This window comes from Marmota flaviventris, chromosome 7 (assembly GCF_047511675.1).
Source record: "Marmota flaviventris isolate mMarFla1 chromosome 7, mMarFla1.hap1, whole genome shotgun sequence".
Classification (NCBI taxonomy): domain Eukaryota; kingdom Metazoa; phylum Chordata; class Mammalia; order Rodentia; family Sciuridae; genus Marmota; species Marmota flaviventris.
The window spans coordinates 1,410,396-1,435,194 of record NC_092504.1 but is presented as its reverse complement, the minus strand read 5'-3'; the positions used below and the strand labels follow the sequence as shown (position 1 = coordinate 1,435,194).

Here is a 24,799-nt window from a genome sequence, read left to right as displayed (position 1 = left end):
GAGGCCTCCAGCACCATGATGCATCCTTCTACCAGAAGCCCTTGGTGTGAAAGTGCTCCACAGGCAGGGGCGACTTGTCCTGCACCTCAACATGGGAGCCAGTGAAGCCACACTCCTGGGAAACATCCCCACTCAAGGTAAGCCCAAAGCACTCACAATGTGGCAACAGGAAAGGGCCTTGACAGGAAGGTGGGGAAGTGAAGTACCAGGTGGGCCAAGTCCCTTTCCATGTTTCCCCATTTGAATGTGGTCAACTACCCAGGCCAACAAGAAGCACAGGGTCACTGTTCTCAAACCCTGGCTTCCCCAGCCAGATGTGTTCCCGTGGGCAGATGTAGCACGCAGCCCAGCCCACCTCGATGCCACTCTGGCGTGCCAGCTTCACGGCCGTGCTATAATAGCCGCAGCGTAGGAGGTGCTCCACCATCATGCGGTCCATGCGCTTCCTCTTCCACATGCTGGCCGCAGCAGGCTGGTCACTGCTGTGCTCCTTGAGATGCTCGATCCTGCGCTTGCACAGCTTGGCGCTCTCATCCTCAGCCTGGATGGACTCCACCGCCTGAGCACACACAGAGACACGCTCAGGGTGGGAGGCGCTGGGGCCTGCCCATGGGGATGCAAGCACCATGCCCCAGGGCTCCAAAAAAACAAGCGGGAAAGCAGAAGCCAAGCTGGGGACATTATTGGATCCTAGGCAGAAACAAAAGGAACCAGAACCTCTGTCCCTGAGGCAAGTCTGTGCTTCCTCTAGGACTCACTGACAGAGACGGTCACAGTCTACCACTTCTTCCAGCTGTGTTGTTTTTGAATATATGTATGTTCTGAAACTATGCTGCAGATCTGTACCTTTTGAGATTATCAAGTTACTTTTCAAAACTTTTATACTATTTCTTAAAGTCAGCTTTGTTCAAAATTAATATCGGATGGAAATGCTTTTGACCTGCACTGCCCAACAGAGCTGCCCCCGCCATGTGTGACGTCCAGCACCCAGTACAACCAGGAGCTGGGCGCTGGATGGCGCGGTTCCAGGCCTCCCAGTCACTCCCTTCAGCAGGCACAGGGCTTTCCGGCTCCCTGATGCTGGGAGAGCAGACTGCCAGCCTGCTGCGCCCTGGGTGCAGTCCTTCCCTGGCAACAGCTGGGATTCTTCTCAAGCTCTGGTTTCATCATGGGGTTACCTGTCAGGCCTACTCCTTTGCATGCAGTTGAGGACTCTGGACGGGTGCTTTAGCACCCCAGCTCTTGGCCCTCACCATGCTCCCGGCCCTGGCTCTGGCCACTGCCAGGAACCTACGCTCTATTCCATGCCTCTCCTCTTCCCTATCTGCACTACACCATCTCCAAGCAGTCTCTTTTAGCTGTCTCACAGCTATGGGACTATCAACACACTGCAGTTTTCATTTTGGTCATCATTCACATGTGTATATATACATTCATCACACATCGTATGTGTACACACACACACACACACACACACACACACCCCGTCTTTCTTTGTTGGGATGGAACCCAGGGCCTCGAGCATACTACGCAAAAGCTGATCACCGAGCTTCATCCTCAGCTGGTTATTCTATTTTTACTTTCTTGACATCTACTCCATTCTTTCAGACTCCAAATGACTCCTCTTGCTTTCAGATCCCTGCAGATTCGGGCTCCCTTCCCCTCTATCTGATAGCCCCACACCTGAAGCCTGTGCAGATCACTGCTGTTGTTTCTGCTGGTCCCTGATCGATGATGCTCCTCTGCTCCTGGCTGCCTTTGTGTTGGACACTGTACTTGGAAAATTAATTCTAAGGACGACCTGAGGTCAGAACGACAGCCTTCTCCCAAGAGAGCCTGCTTTCCTAGGCCTGAGCCTGAAGGCTCTGTGGCTGGGACCACTCATGCTGCACTGATGGCTCCACGCCCGCAGCCCCCGGTTCTGAACCTGGGCTGCCATGTCCTGTCATCATGAGTCCACTCCTGCAGCAGCCTCATCTGATGTACAGAGCCTTGGGCCTGGCTCAGCTCCAGCAAGCCTGTGTTCCTAGCCCAGGGCAGTAGCAGTTCCCTGTCTCTTCACCTCTGACCCCCTCGCCTCCAATTTGAACTGGTGATGTTGCTATGCCTAAGGAACCCTCCGACATTTTTAGGAAGATGTCCTAAAAACTCTTACCTCACTTTCTGTGTTTTTTTCAGTGGGCAGGATAGTCCAAACACCCTGGCCTACTAGTCCCAGCAGTAAGAAATCCCACAAGCAGTTCTGAGGTCAGTCTACAAGTAAACAATCAATCTGCCACGGGCCTGGCTTCCCACCCCTGGGCTTGAGACACTCCCACAACCAAGACAACCCAGTCCTCTGCTCAGCCCAGGTGTCCTGCACTCCTCCCACAGCTCACCCCTCTGCCCACAGGATGCTGGCCAGCACACCCAGCCACCACAGGGGGCAGCACATCTGAGGTCACTGGGAGGGCAATAACACTGACCTTCCTCTTGAGCACACTGAGCTTCTCCACCACTCCATCCAGGAGGCTGACCACAGAGTCCACAGCTGGGCAGCTACTTAAGGTCTTCTCCAGCTCAGCCACCACCATGGTGACGTGACTTGTCTCCCGGTCGATGTTTTTCTGAGCAGCCCGGAAGCGTTTATTCAGTGTTTCATAGGGCACCTGGACAAAAAAAGACAGTGAGAATCCCTGGCCCCAATCTTAGCTAGGTGTGGGATACCCCAGCACGCAGGCCTCCTTTCCAGCGCTCCTGGAGGCAAGCTCGGAGACATAGAACTTGACCAGGCCCAGCAAAGTGGAAGCCCTTTGAGGGAGGACATCGCAGGGCCTGGATGGGGTCTAACACAAAGAGGCACTGCCCAGAATCTACAATATGCAGCCCAGTGTTCCACAAAAATCCTTTTCTGGCAGTACCAGTGATGGAACCCAGGAGTGTTTACCACTGAGCTACATCCCAGCCCTCTATATTTTGTATTTTGAGATAAGGTCTTGCTAAGTTGCTGAGGCTGGCCTCGAACTTGCCATCTTCCTCAGCCTCCGAGCTGCTGGTATCACAGGCATGGGCCACTGTGCCCAAAGAGTTTTTTAGTATATATTGACAAAACAGTCCCAAAGTTCACATAGAAAAACAAACAGCTAAGGAAACTACCCAAAAGGAGAACAGCGATAGAGCTTTCCTCTCAGTCAGTGAGAGGGCTTGGCAGGCAGAACGGCCACTGTGGAGGCCCATCGGCACAGGCAAGGAGGTACAGAAAGAGTGGTCCACACAGCTCACGAAGCTGTCCACACGTGTGAGATTACAAACACACATTTAATAATCTCCACAAGGGAACGTTTATACCATCCCGGTTATAAAAAACCCTATTACCTATAGAAAATTTAGGAAACAGCCTTAAGTCACGAAGACTCTACTGCCTGTCGCCCCTCCCATCTCCCAGCTCTGCCACCATGAGCAACATCAGGTGCCAGCCACCATGCCCTTTCTCCGCCCCAAATGGGGTCCCGGGGTAGATGCTGTCGCTAGGGCCCCATCTGACCTCAGTGCACCGTCTGTCCAACTTTGTCTGCCATCACAAGCACGTTCCATGGGGAAGGAAAGACTGTCAGGGGCTCTGCCAGCCCTCGTGCCGGGCAGGCAACAAGCCCTGCAATGAAGCCACTGAGGAAGGCGGGGGTGCAGGGAGGGAGACATGACCCTGGCTTAGAGGCTGGCTTCCTCAATCAGGGACAGCAGGATGATGGCAGAGACAGGGAGAAGACTGACCTCTGATTTGCCCAGACCTGCTTTTCTCCCTCAAAGTGGGGACATAGGATGGGGGTAAGGCCATTACTGTGGTGCTGGTACCCTGCCACTCCCTACTCAGCCTCCCGCTGCCAGATGCCCTCTACCCAGACATCCCCTGGGGCCATCAGGGACCACTGTGGGCACAGTATGCTAGGGGTACACATTCTCAGGAGGTCATGCCTAATGTCTTATTGGCACAAGCACCAACAGATGAGCCCTGTCAGCCATTCAGGGAGGCCCAGTGATGTTAGGTGAAATCACTTCCTGGACCACACTGGAATTCATGCTTTCTCACAAAGTTGGGAAAGAGGGGGGAGAAGTACCAAACTGCAGCATGCTCACTATACCAAAAAGGACAGAGGCCAGCCTGGTCAAAGGGTGAGGGGCTGCAGGGCTCTCCCAGCACAGCAGGGCAGCAGCAGAACATGAGAGCACCATCCCTGAAGGCCCTGCTCTTCATGCATGGCCAGCCCAGGGAAAGTGTAGCTGTACAGAGTATTCTGCAGGACCCTCAGGACCCCATACTACCTGCCTTCAAGGATGCCTCTCCTGAGGATTCAGTACCTCTTTACCAAAAAAGGGTGGGGGGGTGCTTTTCTTTCCAGTCTATATCCAGTGAATGATGAAGTCCCACCAGACAGCAATTTAGCCTGGTACCTGGCATACAGCAGGCTCTTAGCAAGTATCTGACGATGAATGAAAGCAACAAAGCATAAAAGCAAGGCCCCCTGGGCACTCTCTGCCCCCACCAACCCAGCACCTGGCCCCTTTTCTCTAGCAGAGCTCTCCAATGTGCCATTCTATGTGGGTATGTCCTGCCAGGAGGCAGAATCCTGGGAGGCAGAGCACATATCTTAGTACTCAACCATACCACCACCTAGTATGGCAACACAAGGAACTCTCTGCAATTAGATTACGAGACAGAGTCACCCTTAACACGGATTCTACAGCACCTGCAGTTCCCCACAGTCACCCTCTGGACAGCCCCAGCTGCCTGCTGCCCCTCCACCATGCCTATACCACACACAGATTGGGCAAAGCATCAAGCCACAGCTGGGCCACGGACAGAGGCTCCTGTCAGACGCACAAGGCACCAGGGCAACACAGGACATGGTCATCAGGAGGCACACTCTGCAATGGTCTCTCCATGTTTTCTCCGCAATTCCTCTGTGTAAGCCTACACTGCCTCAAAATAAAAAGTCTGAAATAAGGTCAAAGCAAAACGACAGGACCCCTCTAGAAAAGATAAGAGCCATGAGAGGGAAAAGCTGCACTGGGGGTTGGTGGCACAGAACTCGGCTCAAACGTCCTGACAGGCTCTGGGGATCTGTCCAAGTACAGGAAGGAAGGCCACTGCTCTCAAGAGGAGAGCTCCAGCTCAAGGCCACCAGTCCTGCGGCACTAACAAGCAAGACCCAGCCAACTCCGCTGGCCTTGGTGCGCCCACTGGCAGACAAGGCTCAGACCAGGCAGGGACATGGAGCACTAAAGGGCTCCCCCAGCACGTTCCCTCCCACCTCCCCCAGCACCCAGACCATCCTTGCAAGACATCTATGGGGAAGAGCGCGGGCTGCTCCCCATTTACCTGGACTCAGGCCTTCACCAAGCACAGTAGCAATGAATCACTAAAAAATGGACTGAAGTCAATCCCAACACACACAGTAAACAGAACCCCAAGGTCTTATGATCAGATTCAGTCGTTAAAATAGATTTCAATAAAAATAAACCAAAAAAGTAACTAAAAACTGCACCCACTGCTTGATCCAAGCACGCGCCAGGTGACGTATGCAGGTCTCAACTGTGAGGCCAGAGAGTCACCCTGACACACCCACTGGGACAGGAACAAAACCCAGCAGTGGGTTTCCACAGGACTGCCTAGACCTGCACCCTCCCCGACCCCCTGGATCGGAGCACAGCTGACACTAACACATCTGAGCAGCCCCACATCTTGAGAGAGAAGCTCAACCCACAGAGCCAACGGCAAAGCAAGTTCTGCAAGTGTGGCATGTTCATTTTTAACTTTTATCCAAAAAGGAGACAGGCAATGCCCTGACACTCATCAGTATCAAGTCCCAGCAAGTGATACTGCAAGGTCACAGTCCAAGTTACCTGTTTTTTTTTGTTGTTGTTGTTGTTTGTTTGTTTGTTTCAGGTTTTTTGATGAAAGAAACCAATTCAGGATCTGCTACACCTTCAGAGAACAGTACACAGCCCGCATGGCCAGTGGCCCACTGTGCCACTCAGGCAGACACCCAGCACAGACATTCACTGACCTGCCAACTGCCATGACAGGTCCTAAATGCTCTCGGTTGACTTCTTGCTGTCTTGGGCCCCAAACTAGGCCCTAATCACTCTGGGCAGCCCATCCTCTAATCCTGACCCTGACCTCAAAATGACCCAGCTTGGACTTCCTGCAGCCACTCCTCCCAGGGAATGACTCAACCTCCCTGCCCTTCGCCCTCAGGGCCATGTCCAACCATATCTCTCAGGCTCTTCAGTAAGGCCCCCACCTGAGCTGCCCACTTCCACCTTTCTCGCTGGCCCCAACCTGGCAGAAAGGCCATGCCTCTCCCCTCACGCCCCTGGCTGGGTGCCTGGAGCCTATGGTATCCAACTGAGATCGGGGATCCAGGATGGATGCTGAAGCCCTGCCCACTCACACTGAGGCTCTCAGAACTCGCATCACATCACGTGTGCACCTACCAAGCCAGGAAACAAGCTTCCCATGCGAGTGTCCTCCCTACATCCACCCCTCCATGGAACCAGGGCAGTCCTGAGCATAGCCTTCCCTCCTCAACTTAATCCCAGGAAAGAGGGATGGACACCTTCCACATTGTGCCAACTCTCCCCAAGCTGTCCTAGGGTGTCCTGGCTGTTAGTGCCAACAGCTCCTTCACAGGCTCCTGCCCAAAGGGCATCTGATAGTGAACAATAGAGCTCGGATGCTCAAGAATAACCTAAGCCCAATTTTAATTCAAGAACGAGGGCAAAGGAAGACACTTTCAGATACTCAAGGACTAGAAGGATAGCAAGCACAAGTTCTTTCTGGGAGGAAAAAAGCTCAGAGTCAGCTCTCAAGCAAAACGCAAGTCTAGGAGAAGGGCAACAAAAGATACAAGAAAAGAATGTGAGACAAAAGAGACCAAAGCAAGATATAGTTCAACTAAGTGAAGATGGGTAAAATGGCCACAAATTCAATCGACCCTAAGGAAGAACCAGGGTAAATGAGACACAACATTAAAAACACACTCCTAACAACAAAATGGGCAAATGAGGCCACACCAAACTCACACCTTCTGTGCAGCAGGAAGCAACCTACAGAGCAAGAGGCAGCCTGAAGGCCAGGAGCCAGCACTTGCAAGTCACCGCACCAGACAATACCTAGAACTTGGAAATCAAAGGCCATCCAATGGAAACCATGAGGAGACCTTCTCTGAAGATAACAAACAAGCACAAAGAGAGGTGCTGCACACGACAGTCACCAGCGACCTGCACATCAAAACCATAACAAGGCGTCCTCACCTGCCTGTTCAGATGACGTTCAGAAAAACACCAAGAGTGTGTCAGCGAGCACGTGGAGAAACTGTGACTCCTGGCAGAGCTGTGGGAACATGCAAGGTGTGCCATTGCAAGCGGCATGCACTGCAGAGCTGAGCTGTGATGCCCACACCCACTTCCGGGGCACACTCAGATGAACCCAGAGCAGGATGTCCAAGAGAGGCATGATGCCACATGAGCAGCAGTGGCATTCCAGCAGTCAAGACTAGAAGCAGCCCAGCACCCACGAGTAGGCCAGCGATGAATAGCACTTGGGCACATGCACGCAACAGACTGTCCCCCAGCCTCTCTGTGGCCCGATATGATGAATCTTGAGGACGTCATCACAGTGCAGGATTCAACCTACGTGAGCTATGTAAAGCAATCACTCTTAAGCCCCACAGCAAAACAGTGGGTGCCAAGGGCTCGGGGTGGGGAGGAGGGAGTCACCTTCAGCAACTATTTCAGTTTCATAAGATGACAAGTGCCAGAGACCTGCTGCACAGGAGGGACACAGAGTCACACTACTATACCCTGGAAAGGGCCAAGATGGTTAAGTTCTACCTTGTGTGCTTTTACCACAATAAGAAAAAGTCCTAATGACTTCAATGGTACTTGATTTTGAGACTCTATAAAACGACATGATCCAGCAAGTACGGCACTGGTCTCGGAGTGGACGTAGAGATCAAGGGAGAATGGAGAACCCAAAAGTGGACCCACACACATCCATGTATGTCTCACCAAGGGGCCGAGCGGGGAGAACTTTGACTGCCAGGATTAGAAATCCACATGGGAATGGTGAATTCAACCAGCACCTCATGTCATCTGCAAACTTACCCTGAAATGAATCAGGGACCCAAGCATACATGCTGACATTGTAAAACTTCCTAGAGAACAGACAAGGATATTAAGACCTTGAGATGGGCAAAGGTTCCTAGAAGTTAACAAAAAACAATGTGAAAGAAAACCAATCGGGCTGGGGCTCAGTGGTAGAGCGCTCGCCTAGTGCAGGTGAGGCACTGGGTTCAATCCTCAGCACTACATAAAAATAAATAAATAAAAATAAAAGCATTGTGTCCACCTGCCGCAGTCTGGCTGGGCATAAAATAACCGAGCCGCGAAGAGGCACTTGTAGGTTCAAAACACGAACTCCTTTATTGCCCGAACTCCCGCCGAACGCCCCCCCACCCCCCGAACGCCACCCGCATGGCCCTTCCAGGAACACCTCTAACCAGAAATCCCTCCTCCAGAACTTCCCCAACCAATGTCAGAACTCCAAAGTAGCCACGACAGCAGGGGTCTAATATACAATTGAATACACAGCTTAACATAACCATCATCATCTCAATGGCTCGCTGGTGTCACCTCTCAACCACTCCCTTCTGGCAAAAATGCCATGTGTCATTCCGACTGGGCTGTGGCTCTCAGCATCCACCTATGACTAAAAAAAAATTAAAAAAAAAAAAAATCAAACAACTCTGAAAACAGTCTAAGGAGATGAAAACAAGGCCCAGCCTAAAAGGATGCAGGGGAGACACCCTACAGAGGCTGTGGGACTCCCACAGCTCAACACCAGCACGACAACCCGTTCTCCTGACAGCTGAAGAGCACAACAGAAATGTCCACAAAAAAAGACCTAAGGGAGGGCTGGCAGCGCAGGACAGCGTGAAGGACACCACAGCAAGGGGGGGGGGGTGTCGATGGTGGCTCCATTCAGCTGGCTGAGCGCCCAGGTGGGACCTCGGCTTTTTCTAGCTTTGGACTTGGAGGGAAACACTGGTTCTTCTTGGGTCTCAAGCCTGCCTGCTGCTGGACTAGAACTTCACTGCCCACTCTCCTGCTTCTCAGGCTTTTCACTAGAAAACAACTACCCCAGCCTCTACTGGTCTCCAGCCTGCTGACTGCAGATCTTGGGGTTTCCCAGCCTCCACAATCACATAAGCCAATTCCTGGTTTTACGTCATCTTATACACACAAACACACATATATCCTGTTAGTCCTATTTCTCTGGAGAACCCTGGTTATCAGAACAACAGTTTGAATAGGCTAGTGACACTGAGGAACACCTGGCCTGGTACCAGCAGATTCTGGTAGGCAGACCACCTACCAGATGATGCAGCAGTCCCACTCCTAGAGAAATGAACACAGCCACACAGAGACCTGTGTGGTCTGGATGTTCATCAGCAGGGATGCCCCCTACAAAGAAACCGGACCAGCAAGGGAAAGGGTGAAGGACTGCTGGGCACACAGCACCGAGCGCAGCATGCAGACACTGGTACAAGGTGCACGCTTGGACTCCTCCATGTGGGCAGAGCTGCCCAAAGCAGAGGCTCTCCAAGAAGGCACTCCCTGGCCAGGACGCATGTGGCCATGTGTGGAGACTTTCTTGATTTGTCATGAAGTGGGGCCTGGCTATGAATGGGCTGAACCACAAAAGGAGATTAAACGGAACAAAGAAAACCTATCAACCCAACAAAGAAATAAAGAGATAAATGTAGAGAAAATAAGAAAACAAAGTAAGATGGTGAGGATTACCACAGCTTAACTCTCATGAATACAGACCAAGCAGGAAGAGAAACTTCAGAACACAAACACCAAGGGGGTGGTGGCAGGGTGCCTGCCTGGCAGGCTCCAGGTCCTGGTTCAAGCCCTAGCATGGGGGTAGGTGCGAGGTAAACAGAGCACAGTCAGCACCACCTGGTAGAGCTACAATGTGAGTCACACACACAATTTCTAATTTCTAGTAGCCACAATAAGTAAAATAAGCCAGGCACAGTTGTGCACACCTGTAATCCCAGCTGACAGAAGGCTAAGGCAGCAGGATAGCAAGTTCAAGGCCTACCTGGGGAGACCATGTCTCAAAAAAGAAATAAAAGAAATCACGAGGGCTCAGTATGGGGCCTCCCTAGAAAGTGCAAGAGGCCCTGGGTTCCATCTCCAGGATTGCAAAAAACAAAAACAAAACAAAACAAAATATGAAATCTGTTTTAATATATTTTTACTTAACTCAATACATCCCAAATATTTTCATTTGAGCTAGGGATGTAACTCAGTGGTAGATCACTTGCCTAGCATGTGTGAGAACCTGTGTTAATCCCTGCCACCACCACCACAAGAAATTGTCTAATTTCCAAATATTTTCACTTGAACACACAATTAATAACTGTTAGACACTTTGCATTATTTTATTCTTTAAAGACCAGGGTATATTTAACTCAGCACACAGCCATTTGGACCAGCAACAGATCACAAGCTCTGCTGCCACAGGGAAGCTCACGCTTCTGCCCTGGTGGGAATCATGGAACCCAGGCCTCAGATCCTCCTACTGGAGGTGACAGGAGATACAACTATGCCTCATCCTTGACCCTGCTATTCCACAGGTCTCCCTGAAGACCACTCTGTGTGCAGGGCCTCATGCCACAGGTGCCCACCAGAACCGTGCCTGTGCACTCCTCAGAAGGGCTGAGCCATGCAAAACATCAATGTGACACTGTTCTCGTGGACACAATTCACAACTACACAACTCACCCTTTTAAAGGGTCAACAGCTTTCAGTGTGATAGCAAGGTTGTATAACTTCTTCGCCAACTCCTTTGAGAAGATATTCTTCTCTCAACAACAAACAACTCCCATGCCACTGAAGTCCTTTCTAGACCGGTGAATGGCTGGGCAAGCAGCCATTTACCTGACCCATCTGTGGATCTGTGTGTTCGGGAGTTTCCGGAGACATGTATGTCTGGCTCCCTCCACTTAACAGAACATGGCTGATGTTCATCAACGAGGCAGCTCTGTAACTCTTCCATGGCTGATCAGAGCTCCCTGCAAGCCTAAGCTGACAATCTGGCTGCTGCTTCTTAAGCTAAATTTTGAAAAACATCAGTGTTCTCTTACGAGGTTTTGTGAGGATGTTCTCCCTCCTCTTGGGGGTATACCTAGGCAATGGACAGTAACTCTGTATATGACTTCCTGTCAAACAGCCAGGCCCCGTGCCATAGTGGCCGCACCACTGCATGTTCCTACCAGCAGAACAGAGTACTTGGATTCCTCCGTGCTCAGCACTGGTCACTGGCCATCCTTTTCACTGCAGCCATTCTAGTGAGGATAAACTGGAACCTCTCTGTAGCTTCATCTGGCATTTTCTGAAGGACTAATGATGCTCAGTATCTTCTCCTGTGGTTACTGGCCATCTGTATATCTTCTCTGGAGAACGTCTACTTAGTATTCATTTTTAAGTCACGTTATCTGCCTTTCGTAACTGAACTATACGAGTTCTTCTAATATTGTAAATACTAGACCCTTACCAGATAGATGATTTGCAAGTGTTTCCTCTGTGTTCCGTAAACAGTTAGACAGGACAAGACCATGCCATCTGCAAATAAACCTTCGTTCCACTCTGAATGCCTTTTATTTATTTTTCTTGCCTACCTACCCTGGTTAGGACCTCCAGAAGTGTCAGATTTAAATGGGGAGAACTGGCATTGCTGTCTTGTTGCTGATTTCAGAGAAAGGCTTCCAGCAATAGGTCTGACATTCGTGTGGCTTTTAAAGAGGTCATTTATCAGGTTGAGGAAGTTCCCTTCTAGTCCTAGTTTGCTGATGAAAAGGGTTGAACTTTGTCAAGGGCTTTTTCTTTTCTTCTTTTTTTTTTTTTTTTCCTGGTGCTGGGAATTGAACCCAGGGCCTTGTGCATGCGTGGCAAGCACTCTACCAACTGAGCTATATCCCCAGCCCCTAAGGGCTTTTTCTGCATCTGTGCTTTTTGTCCTTCTTTTGTATTCACATGGAGGAGTCACTGAATGCTTCACGTGAACCACAGTCATTTGCACTTCCTTTGCACTTCCTTTCATACGTTGCTGGGGTTCATTTGCCAATATCTTACTGAGAACTTGAGCATCCATAATTATTCATAAGGAAAAACGATCCTGAAAATGTGCAAAGTTGTAGGGCGCACATTTCCTGATTTCCAAACTTCTTATAAAGCTACAACAATCAAAACTGTGTCCTGGCAAGAGTAGACATGGAGATGGATGCAAGAGAACTGAGTCTGGACAGAAGCTCACACACCTACAGCAAAATGAAGACTGCTGGTCTGAGGCTCTCTGTTGATACTGGCCTCACAGATGAGTCAGGAAGTATCATTCTTCTTCTTCATGCGTTTAACAGGATTTACCAGTGAAGCCATCTAGCCCTGGGCTTTCCTCTGTAGGAAGCTTTAAGAATATCTTTGTTACAAGTATTCAGTCACCATTTTAAAAACTATGAATGTAGTGATTTTATGTAGTTCAACTTAAAACACTTTTCCTCCTGTACGTTTTTTGTTTGTATTCCTTGTCCAACACCACACGGAAAGGGGAGGTCTTGAATCTTTCTTATAAACCAGAATCAGCTCTCTAAAGTTCGGTATTTGGTAGATTTTTTTTGAAAATCTGTTACTTGCTTTTAAATTCTGGACCTATCTTGCCTGGCTATGCCAAATATTTAAATTTCTTTCTTTTTTTAAAATCAGATCTACCCAGTTCTTCCTCAGTAATCTGTGGCATGACCACCTCTAAGGTCAACCTGCCAAGCTGATGTTAAATTGCATTTCCTTTAGGATATCTTTCCTTGTCAGGCATTCACAAGAGTAATCCTTCCTGTTTTCATACTTGTACCCAGTCTGGCAAACACCCTGAGCTGAGACTCAGGAAACATCTGTACTTGCATCCCACCCTGTGGCAACCCTCCCACGCTTCATCATCTGCTTTAGGACACTTCCTCAAATCTTCTTCAATATTTGCTGTAGGTCTTCTGACAGCAGTTGCTTACAAAAACAGGCATCTCGGTTTACCATCATAAAGTATTTGGCTGCCTTCTACTAATACATCTCCAAGTGCACAAGGCTTTTTATCTCCAACAACTAAAGAAGCTAATCACACCTTCTGCCCTGGATGGCGGTACATGTCCCTCCGTCTGGAGAGGTACAGAGAGTACTGCAAATCACAGTGGCTCTATCATGAACTGATGGCCCCAAGCACAGCAGGCACCTTGAGGGAGGATCATCAGGGACAGAAGTGGCTCAAACTCTGTTCTAAATGGGCTTCTTGAAAAATGACATGCTTCTGGTCAACCTCCCGAAGGCTGTGGTGAGATGTAGCTGAGGAAGCAAGGTAGGAGGGGCACTATCGCACCACCACGCTGCTCCCGTGGGCTCATGTCATGATACCACCCTCGACCCATTGGTCACCTTACGTCACTGGTCCACTGTAGGAAGGACAGTGCATGGGCAGCAACACACACAGGGCATGCACACAATGCAGCATGGCCACAGCATGACAGGCAAGCAGTAGGACAGGTACCCACACAGTTCAGTGGCCCACACAAAACAAGCCACAAGCCCCACCAGTGACAGCTCAGGCACCTCCCACAAGCAAGGCTTATTCTTGCTCTGTAGGTGAGACATTTGATACAGCCTGAAGCTCTGCGGAGGTCATGCTGAGATCATCCTTTCAGCAGTCCCACCATCCCTGGTTCTGGGTCAGCAGAGCCCCACTCTTCTTGGCCTCCTTATTACAAGAAAGAAATACCAAGTCAAGCACAAGTACCAAGCATCCTCACCATTTCCACACAGAACTCAGTACTTCCCACTAATGCCAGCCTGTCAGTACAGCCTTTTCTAAAGGCTCCTTCAGTGACATTGCTGCTGGCCAACCTCTACCCTGGACATCTGTTCCCACTGGAAGGTACTGTGAATGGGTTATTTCCCCCACCATATGCTCTAACGGCCACTGACGGGGCCCTGGCCGTGACTAAGCTGTGGGTGTCTCTCGTGTGCCCAGTTACCCTGCTGACCTTTCCTAACAGTTGCGCTGACTTCTGAGTCAATTCTTACTGCTTTGGCAGAACTGCCCAAACAACATTTAACATTTCATTTGTTGACTGAAAATTATCTCTGTCCTCCAGCACAGCTTCTATTCCCAGTGCCCAGAAATACAGAGGCAAAACAGCAAACTGGAAGGCAATGCTGGCTGAGAAGGAGAGAGGGAGAGATGGAGTAGGGCTGCCAGTATCAGCAATGACCAGAGATGCTCACTGAACAGGGGCATGAAGCCCGGAAGAAAAAGTACTAGGGTCATCTGAGGGAAGAGCAGGCCAGCAAGTCCAGCAGCAGCACAGAGGCCACTGTGGCTAAGTGCCCAGTAGCAGTGGAGGAAGGGCCATCATGAAGGGACTGAAGTGGCCACTCCAATGACCCTGACCTTTACCCAAGCCAGGTGGAAGCCTCCAGGGCAGAAGAACCACATGGCCTGTGATCTGAAGGCAAGGTGAGGAAGGGATTAGTGGGTAAGGGCAGAGCAGGAGACTAGCCAGGAGACCACTTCAACCCCTCCCCAGAGATGAAGGCGTCCAGGTACACGGCAGCAGGAGAGAAAGCAGGAGGCAGCTGGACCCGCAGACGTTCTCAAGTCAAGCAAAGAGAGTGTACAGGTAGTGGGGTGCCGCTGTGAGAACAAAGGAGTCAAGGCCAGCTCTAAGGTTCTGGCTCAGGGGCTGCCCTTTACAGAGAAAGAAAGATGGGGCTGGTCTATGAGGAGGCAGTTAAGATGAAGTTTGGCTTTAACTCTGCCAAGCACTCTAGAGATCCAAGTGAAGAGCTAGGTCTTCTAGGCTGCAGGAGCACCAGGGCAGAGTGAGCATTGTACACAGAGGGCCCTTCCAGTTAATAAAACTCATGAGATGAACAAGACAGCAAGGACCAATGCCAAAGACTAAGTCCAGGGCACACCAATACTCAGCAAGGCTGAAGGGTAATGTGAACCTGCAGAATCCAGGCAAGAGTGGCACCTGGGAGCCAAACAGGAATATCCTTCAAGGAGAAGGAGTGGTCAGTGGCTATGACACTTTAAAGGTCAAGACCCCAAACACCACTGTGGGCTTGGGTAGCACCCTGGGGTCACTGGTGACCTCAGCCACAGAACTGGCATGGACAAGGGGTCAAAAGCAGAGGAGAGGCAACACCACAGACCAAAAGCAGGGCCCAAGTAGAGGGTGAATATGGGTCTTGGTTAACTGGAAGACTGCAATGTGTGGGTGTGGTGAACAAAGTCTGGCCCTGGAGCAGGGCACACACACTCATCCCCAGCCATGGGAGTGAGACAGCAAACACAGGCGAACCAAGCCATGCGCAGAGCACACAGATGCAGGTCAAGTATTGCAGGCTGAAGGAAAAAGGGGGATCCACAGAATGGTCCTTGGATGGAGGCGGGCACTGAACATTCGGGGTTTCCTCAGCAATGGGCACAGCGCTGGGGCCAGCACACACACCGAATGGAGTACTGACCCTGGGCTGGAATTCTGTTGGTAACAGCAGGCAGGGGCTGAGGCTGCATGGAAAAGACACAGGAGCTAGAGGAGGGTGGAAAAGAAAGCACAAAGGGTTGACCACACCCAGATGACCCTGCATGCCATAAACAGTACTCTGGAATGCAGCAAGTCAACAAAAGTAAGACTCAAAGTATTAAGGAATCTTCCAACCAGACAGTGGACAATTAATTTGGCAAATGGCTGTTTACTGTGACTCCATGCTAGGCACAAAGCCCCTGCCCTTGCTGACATTTATTTTAAAGGAGAGGTCTGACGAGGAAAAAAAAAAAAAACGGGTAGGCAATTCTGTCAGATTATGATTAATGCTATAAAGACACCAAAACAGGGACAGAGATCAAATAGAACCACAAAATCCCAATTTTGTTTAGAGTAGCAACAAGCCCACAAACGGGCTATAGATTTTTTTTTCTAGGTTTCTTTAAAGCTGGAAATGATCACCCTATCCTCTGGCCAATGGGCTTAAATATAAACGCTCAACAGGACTTCTGGGAAGGCTTCATGCAGGTAGTGGGTCCAAATGGGCAGCACAGCTTTTACTTCACAATTCCTTGCTAGATGTGAAGGCTGCAGCCCACCAGCCACTGTGGACCAGACATCAAGGTGATCTCAAGACCGAACAAGAGAAGCAGAGTAATCAAAAACACCCCCAGGGCCTGGGGCTGGCTCAGTGGCGGAGCACTTGCTTAGCATGCGTGAGGCACAGGGTTCCTTAGCACCACATAAAAATAAATAAAATAAAGGTATTATGCCCATCTACAATGAAAATATTAAAAAACAAAACAAAAAGGGCAGGGACTGGGAGTGAAGTTCAGTGGTGGAGTCCTTGCCTTAAAACAAAGGGATCCTACTAACCACAGAACAAGTGGCAGGACCATACCGTCCTCAGCTGGGGCGGAAAGGCTGGAACAGTAAGGGCCAGGTCTAGGGTTCCCAGGCCTGGATCTGGCATTCTGTCTTGCTCGTGGCATCTCTCGTCCACCTTACAGACATACAGAGACAGATGCCCTTCTGGGGCTAGCTACGGGAGGTGGGACCTCTCACGAGTTATCTGGGGACATGAAAGAGTGAAAAGTCAGAGAAAAGGTTAAATGACATGCAGTCTTGTGGAGGGAGGGCCAGGGTTTAGCTGGGGGTGGTCACCCAGAGGAACACCCACGCCCTGCATCCTCAACACCAGTGCGGGGCAAGACCTGAACTAGAGAGCACAGACAAATGAGGGGGGCGGGCAGACAGGGAGAAGCAGCTGGCTACTTGCACACTGACCCTGGGAAACAAGGGCAGCAGGCAGGAGGACCCACGGCAGCTGAAGGAGGTCATCAGCTGTCAGGAGGGGGCATGGGTGAGTGCGAAAGGAAAGGAGGTTTAAAAGAGACAAGGCAAGGGTGGTGGGAAGCACAGAAAGGAAACTGGACCAGAGGCGGAGGCAGGTACTGGGTGGCACCAGAGCTTCTGTCAGGAAGCTAAAGCCAGGCCCTCAGTGCTGCTGAGTGTTTCGCTTTATTCATATGAATGAATAGTTCCTAGTTACCAAAACAGTGGACAATTTTTTGTGTTTTTTTTTCAGATTCTCAAACTATTGGCCCTGCAACACCTTGCACCCCAGCAGTCAGCAGCCTAAGCTTCACAGCACTTAGATCACACCTAGGCATCCCATGCTGCAGTTCTGCAGATAGGCACCTTTACCCACTGCATGCAACTGTGTGACTCTTCTCCCTTCCAGTGCCACTTCGCCTCCTGGGGCTTGCTTCCTGTTCACTGACCTCTGCACCACAGGCCCAGGAGTGAATCACATCACCCTGAACAACTGTGTACTTTTTGGTGCAAGACTGCCAAAACTTCAGCACAGCCTTGCCCATCAGTCACCCTGACTCCGCAGTGTCTTCACAGCACCTAACGTCTGTGATCTGTGCTCACCTGCTCAATGCCCTCTGTATGCTGCAGTGTAGAGTGCAAGGGAGGGGGACCCTGCCTGTCTCCTCCCAACACTCCAAGCTCCTCACAGTGCCCAACCAGAAGGGTTAACAAAGAGCCCTTACAGGAGTACAGGTGAAGGTACAAGGGCATCAGTGCCTGCAGCTGAGCCGCACCCAGCTTTGAGGCCACTGGCTGGGCTGTTACACCCAGCTTTCGAGCTCCTTGGCTGCTATGAGCTTTGTTTTAGTCCTAAAGTGGTCTGTTCATTCTAAAAACTAGGTATTAGAAAGTCTTTCTTTTCCTAACTTGAATTCTGCTTAAAATAATAGTACTTAAAAAATAAATAAATAAATACAACCCTAGCAGCTAGCGGGAATCCAAGCCTGCCTCCTCCTTGCAGGACCTATCCCCACAGAAAGGCACAGATAAGAAGAGGACAATGTCCACCAGCCCAGAAGAAGAAAACACAGAAGCACCAACAGAACAGTGTCTGCTCCATCCCATGTCCAACAGACGACATGAAACATGAGAATGACGGTGGGGAGAAACAAAGGGTGGCCCAGCTCCCAGGAGGAAGGGGCCTCAGCTGTGCCCCCACACGGTGGGTTTAGGAGGCAGAAGGGCAGAATGAAGCTGCTTCAGACAAGAGTGGGTGGTTCTCTGTAGGACTGGCAGGGCCCAGGCCTGGAAAAGGAAGGGGTAAACACAGTGCACACCCAGTAAAGGGTAAGAGAAGGGTACTGAGCATAACACAACCCTCCTGGGAAGAATCAGGTCTACTTCACACACCAAGCAGGGTCTAGGGCAACAGAGCTGGAACCAAACCCATCACGGAATCCAGCTCCTAAGCCAAACACTGTAGTCACCAGTGTTTCTCCCACTTAAGAACCCATGACTCTCCCAAATCTAGCCAAGAACACGTTTGGAAAAGTGCACCAGAAGTTATAATCTGAGGCACTCTGTCAAATACAACCCAGGCTATGACACTGCAGGGCAGTACTTGGTCAACATGATTATCCTCAAAGGAAAGGCAGGAAATTTAAATATTCCTGTAAAAAAGTCAAACCACAAGAGAATAGTTTGGGAACAACACCTCTGATTCTCAGCCTAGTGTCTCTGAGGAGAGGATGACACCACCAAGCAAGTTGAGCTGGGAACCCCCTCTCTGGGCTCCAGAAAAGGACAGAGCTGAGCCCATGCAAGACTTGAGGCAGAGTGAGATTCCAGAGCCAGGTCTCCCAGCAACAAGTGCCAGGCCCCTGCCCCTGGGCCCTGCAGACTCCTACCTGATCTGGGTGGTAACAGAGAAGGCAGAGATAATGCTAGTTTACTTCAACTACCTGAAAGGAAAAAAAGAAATATCAATGGAATGATCTCTATACAGCATAAAAATTTGAAGAAAAAAATTACAAAAACTTTTAAAGCCAGAGCTTCTAGTTCAAGATGAACTATACATCCCAGTTTCTCCTTACTCCAGAGGACCATCACTTACAACCTGACAACAGACAGCCTCTGGGAGCAGAAGGTCCTAGTCACAGCTAGAACACAGGGTGTATCTCACAACCCATACCCCTGTACCCCTTAAGAACACAGAACAAGTCCCCTAAAGCAAGATCCAGAGGTGATCACGGGTGTGACTCTGTCCAGGGGATACCTGGCAATGTCTGTAGGCACTTAGGGGATCCTCCTGGCATCCAGTAGGCAGAGGCTAAGGCTGCTACTAAACACCATGCCAGGCAGGGCTGCATAGGGCTATGGGAAGGCCTGCCTTGGTCCACCCACTGTGGTGGACATGGGGGTGCAGCACAGAACCTGCCCAGGGCTAGGACGTGCTGAAAACAACACCTGAAGAAAAACAGTACCCAGGTACCCAGGAGCCCACCACCAGCCCTGAGGCTGAGGAGGTAGACATCTCGAGTCAAAAACTTGAATCCACCTGAGGCTCCCAAACCTGCATGTCTAAAGACTTACTCAGCAAGAAAGCAGTTAAACTCTCCCCAGAAAATTCAGTCCAATACCCACCAGTTCCCATGATCCTGCAAGAGAACGCACCCTTGACTGAAAAGGCACACTCATTTCCATGCCTGCTGGCACCTAGCCCTCACTGCCTTCTGACTCTAGGCTGTGCCTGCGTGTGGACCTTCCACAACTGCCAACAGTGCAGCTCTGGAGCCCTCAGCCTTCTGTTAATTCTTTATTAACTAACACTCCTGGGCTAGCATGTGTGGGGCACTGGGTTCAATCCTCAGCATAAAAATATAAATAAAGGCATGCTGTCCATCTACAAGTATAAAAGAATTAAAAAAAAAAAAAAAAACTCCTAAATCAATGATCCCTAGTTCCCAATTAAACCCTTCTCATCATTCACTAAGAATTACTCCTGAAAACTTCCTAAGGGAAAAAAAATTAACAGGGACATGCAGTCAACAGAATAGAGGAAGTAGTGTGTGGATGGCCTCTAAAGGACCTGGAATGGAAGAGCAAGACTGCTATTTCCTAGGGGAAGTAGCATCTCTATGTGCAAAAATTCTGCTGTAGTATCATTATTAAGAAAATAAGGTTTTCTTTAAATATTGCAACTTGCCTGCAATGATATTACCATCTTTCTGTGTCTGCTAGAATACCCTCATGATCATTTTCAGAGAGCTACACAAAGCTTTGGAATGCAAAGTATGCAGGCAATCATCAGAAAACAGGACTTGAAGAACCCTTTCCTAACCATCCATTTCCCTTCCTAGTGCATTCAATGAGTAATGGAAGGGTTTCTGCAAACTTTCCTGCCTGGTGGTTCCCACATTCACCAGCCAAACCAAAAGCAAGGCAGTTCTGATCTGCCAACAGGGTGGCAGAAGCTGCCTGGGGCTAAAGGTCAGTGGTTAAAGGACCCCTCTGATGGGCCACAGTACAGATCACTCTGAGCAGAGGGGTCTTCATCTCTTACCTATAGAAATCCATCGGTGGCACCAAAAAAGAGTATAAATGCCCACCACCTGGGTCCTGGCAAAGAATTGGTGGGGCCAGCAACGTTGCCCTCACTTCCTTGGTCAAACACACACTGAAATACAAAGCTGCTGTGCAACATGGCTGCTCACCTGCTAATGAGCTCTGCTTTCCTCTGAGGACAACTACAGAGGGCGGCCAGACGTCAGCAGCGACAACGCCAACAGGTGCCTTCCAGACTGCCAGGGACACGGGTGCTACCGGGCTGACGTGTGAAGCACCAGTCAAGCACCAGGGCTCCCCTATGCACACGGCGCAGGATTCGACGGCGCAGGCCAGCTCCGCGCCTATGCTCTCCATGCCCGGCTAAACCGACTTGGGGCCACTCGGCCACACCACCTATCACCAGTGAGCTGGACGGTGTCGCCGGCTGCTCTGGTCGGAAAGAAGCCACCATCCCCCAGGAAAGGAACGCAGGGTCCAGAGCGCGGCCGGCTCTCGCAGGAACGTCCGACCTTGGTCCCCGAAGGGAATCCCTCCCGGCGCAGTCCGTCAAGCGTCTTAAAGCCCGGGTCCGAGGAGCTCCACGGAGCGCGACTCGGCGCCGCGCCCACCCAAGGTCACGCCCCCGGCGGCCGAGGCCCGAGAGGAGACCGAGGGCAGCTGGGCAGCTGGGCCCGGTCCCCGCCCCATTAACGCGGAGGCGGCCGCCACGCCCCACCGGGCTTCCGGTTGCCGCCGCAGACTGCCCAGCGACGCGGGCCTGACCCGCCGGAGCCTAGGCCCTGAGCCGCCCTCGGGCCACCCCCAGCCCCACCGGCCACGCCCGGCGCCCGGCCCCCGGCCCTCGCTCATCCTGGAGCCCGGCCCGGCCCGCCCGGCCCCGCCGCCCCCCGCGGACCCCGCCCCCGGGCCCTCCGCGCCCGGCCCGTGCCCCGCACTCCCCGAGACTCCGGCGGGAGGCGCGGCGGCAAGCCGGACGGCGCAGCAGCGCGCACCTTGAGGGTCGGGTACTCCTGCACCTTCAGGGTCATGGACAGCTGGGCCGCCGACTCCTGCACCGCCATCTTGGGCCGGCCGAGCGGAGGAGGCGGGCGCGAGGCACGCCGGGTAGTGACGGGCGCGGGGCGGGGCGGGCAGTACGTCCGCACCAATCGCGTCGCCCCGCCGCTGGCTGCGCAGAAAGGCGCGAACCAATCACCGTCGGCCTTCTCCAGCCTCAGCCAATCGGCGACAGGTCTGACGGGTGGCTTCCTCCTTGAATTCCCCGCGGAGCCTTGGCCACAGACGCCTTGGCCCTGGCGGATCGGCACTGAGAGGTGTCCTGGCTGGGCGCGTCCCTAGAGGCGTGTGGGGCCCGGTGGTTGCCGCGCGTGGCGCTTGCACTCTCCCGGTGGTCACCCCCCCTGCGGTCACCTCTCGGATACACCTGCTGGCGGTCCCCGCGGCCTCCCCTGCTCTGGGTGACTCCTTGCCTATGTCCCGGTTTTCATGGATTAACCGCCACGGGAGTCCGGATACGGAGAAAGGCCCAATATCCAAAACCAACTCGCAGGCCAAAAGCCCCCGTAGCGGGAGGGCCCGGAGCCACTGGGCCTTCCTCTCGTGGCACCTTGGTCCCACCATTTCCCATTCAACCTTTCGCGTTTCTCCAGCCTTTCTCACCCCCTTTTTAAAATAAAAATGAAGATTCATTTCTTAGGAAATGATGTCCATATTAAACGGCCTCTTGTGTTCACAAAACACATTTATAAGCAATGTTTTCAACATTAAGAAAGCACCCAGGCGCCGCGGACAGGGGAGGAAGGCCTGTGTGGGGAGATGTGCAGGAGTTCCGGCCAGTAGGCCCTTCCTTTAGAGCTGTTTTCCGTTTTATCCTGGGGATGGAGGCCGAGGATAGCGCCTTCGTCCACAGCTTATGGCCCCGACTCCAGGACAGGAGGGCTTCGGGCACTCCGGCATGGCTTAAAGTAAAGCTTATACATCTGGACTGTGCAACTCAATGAATGTTTGCCCAGAAATGTGCCTCTACCTACGGGCATGCTGGTCAAGACCTAGGATGGTCCCCAAAGCTCCCTGCCCCTCCTGAGTTCATGCCCCTCAGGGTAGCCAGCATTCTGATCTCTCCATTCTGAGTTTTCTTAGACTTCACACAGGTGGAACTGCACCCTCCAGGTTGATGTTGCCACTATATCTGGTTCTCTCCTGTGGTCATGGACATGCTCAGCAGCGTGGCAGTATTTGATGGCCACTGCTCCTTAGAGACTTTTGCTTCCATTACTCCAGGGATTCAAGACTGACCAAAAGAAAAGGACACACAATTTCATTTCCATGGCAGAGTAATCATGCCCTGGCACCACTGTAGTAGGAATATTCAGGGACACTAAGGGAAAGGTTTGAGTGTTGGAGAAGTTATGGACCTCCCACAATCTGGTTGGATCATTCAGTCTAGAGGAGTTTTGTTGTACTTGGAGGTATATGATTTGGTAAGTGTGAGATCAGGCAAGGCCGGCAGTGACCAAAAGAGGCAGATTTTTAAAAGGCGGCCAAAGAGGCTATATTTGAGATATCACTCCCAGGCGGAACTCAATCAGAGTGGACAGGAGAAGGGTCTGAGGAGAAACCATGTGGGAGCTTGACTGGACTGGAATTTTATGGGGCTTAGGCAGGAAGGGAAGGGCTTGGGACTGTAAAAGTGTTTTTAGAGTCCCTTGTCCCATTGGAGTTGGTCAGGGAGCTAGCTGAACTCCCGGATTGGCCAGGGGGTCCTGCTGATTGACAGGCATTAGTCAGGAGATCCCACTGATTGACAGGGATTTCTGCCGGTGCCTGATTGATGTTTCTTTGGCACGCAGGCTGCTTTGTCCTAAGTCACTGCCACTTACCTGACAGTAAGAAGTTGTGTGTTTCTTGTTCCTTACTCTAATGATGGATCATGCCCCAACATAACCTCTGGGAGCTTGGCCAGTTTGCACAGAGGAGCATCATGCTGGGAATACAAGTATGTGGATATAGACTAGGTCTGTGTCTTAGAACCTGGTGGCCCTGGTTGGAGGGCCCTACAGGAGCAGTCACCCCAAGACATTGAGGGACCTGTGTCTCTGTGGCCACAGGCCTCCATTCTTTGAGAGAACCAAGTTCATGCCTTAAGCAGTTATAAGTGATTGTCTTCATTGTGGCCCCAGGGATCATTCCCCAGATAAGAGCCAAGAGCCTGGTGCCCTTTGTTCCTGGGGAGGGCAGCACCTGTGCAACAGCACTGCCCACAGAGGCCTTGGAGGCTTCCCACTCTGACCTGGTGTGCCTGCTGTTGCCAGGATTTGCAGTGCTTTGGGTGTGTTGCATTCTGGGTATGGTAATTTCTAGAAGCTCAGACTGGGAGCTGGGGGGAGTACCCACATTCCGACAGTGCCAAGGACCCTGGCAGGAAGAACAGTGCTTGGCACCAGCATCCCAGTGGTAGATGCCAGGTTTGAGCCCACAGGGCCCAGCTCAGCCCCCAGCATCCATACAAGAAAAGATGCCCCCCACCCAGCTCCTCAATGCACCTCGATACCTTCAAATCTCATCCCTCAAGAATGTCTATGTGGGGGCTGGGGATGTGGCTCAAGCCGTAGCGCTCTCGCCTGGAATGTGTGCGGCCCAGGTTCGATCCTCAGCACCACATACAAACAAAGATGTTGTGTCCGCCGAAAACTAAAAAATAAATATTAAAATTCTCTCTCTCTCTCTCTCTCTTTCTCTCTTTCTCTTTAAAAAAAAAAAAAAGAATGTCTATGTGGGCTGGGGCTGGGGCTCAGTGGTAGAGCACTTGCCTTGAATGTGTGAGGCACTAGGTTCGATCTTCAGCACCACATATAAATAAAAAATAAAGGTCCATTGACAACAAATAAATAATTAATTTTTAAAAAAACAAGCAGTGTCTAGGGGCTAGGGGTATGGCTCAGTGGTAGAGCACTTGCCTAGCATGTGTGAGGCACTGGGTTCGATTCTCAGCACCACATAAAAATAAAAATAAACAAAAATAAAGATTCATCCTATATATATATATGTGTGTGTGTGTGTGTGTGTGTGTATGTGTCTATGCCTCCACTTCTGCTCCTGCTCTTCTCCCTGCAGGTGGGGTGGGTAGGGTAGAGTTCTCACCCATCAGTTTTCAGGGTCTTTCCATGGCCACCCATCCTCCACAGTCCAAGGCCCACCCAAGTGGCCTCATTGGCATGGACTCAGGTGCAATGGGAAAGGGACTCATGATGAATAACAAAGCTACTCTTGAC

The 24,799-nt window shown here is 51.2% G+C and overlaps 1 protein-coding gene across 5 annotated transcripts in view; it reads right to left on the bottom strand.

Moving 5' to 3' along the window:
* Positions 1–21,619, bottom strand: part of Maea (macrophage erythroblast attacher, E3 ubiquitin ligase) — a 36,799-nt gene extending 15,180 nt beyond the window's left edge. For 4 of the 5 annotated variants that reach the window (XR_003583503.3, XM_027940416.2, XM_027940424.2 and 1 more), the window contains exons 1-3: positions 21,521–21,619; positions 2,466–2,648; positions 356–559 (exon numbers count right to left, since the gene is read on the bottom strand). Coding sequence is in view for 4 of the 5 variants with exons in the window: in XM_027940416.2 (XP_027796217.1) it covers positions 356–559; positions 2,466–2,648; positions 21,521–21,589 (456 nt within the window). In the remaining variant the exon portion in view is untranslated. Of the gene's footprint in view, positions 1–355; positions 560–2,465; positions 2,649–20,674; positions 21,146–21,520 lie in introns of those variants that run through there. The other variant, XM_071614070.1, reaches the window with a different exon arrangement.
* Between the last annotated feature and the right edge of the window lie 3,180 nt (positions 21,620–24,799).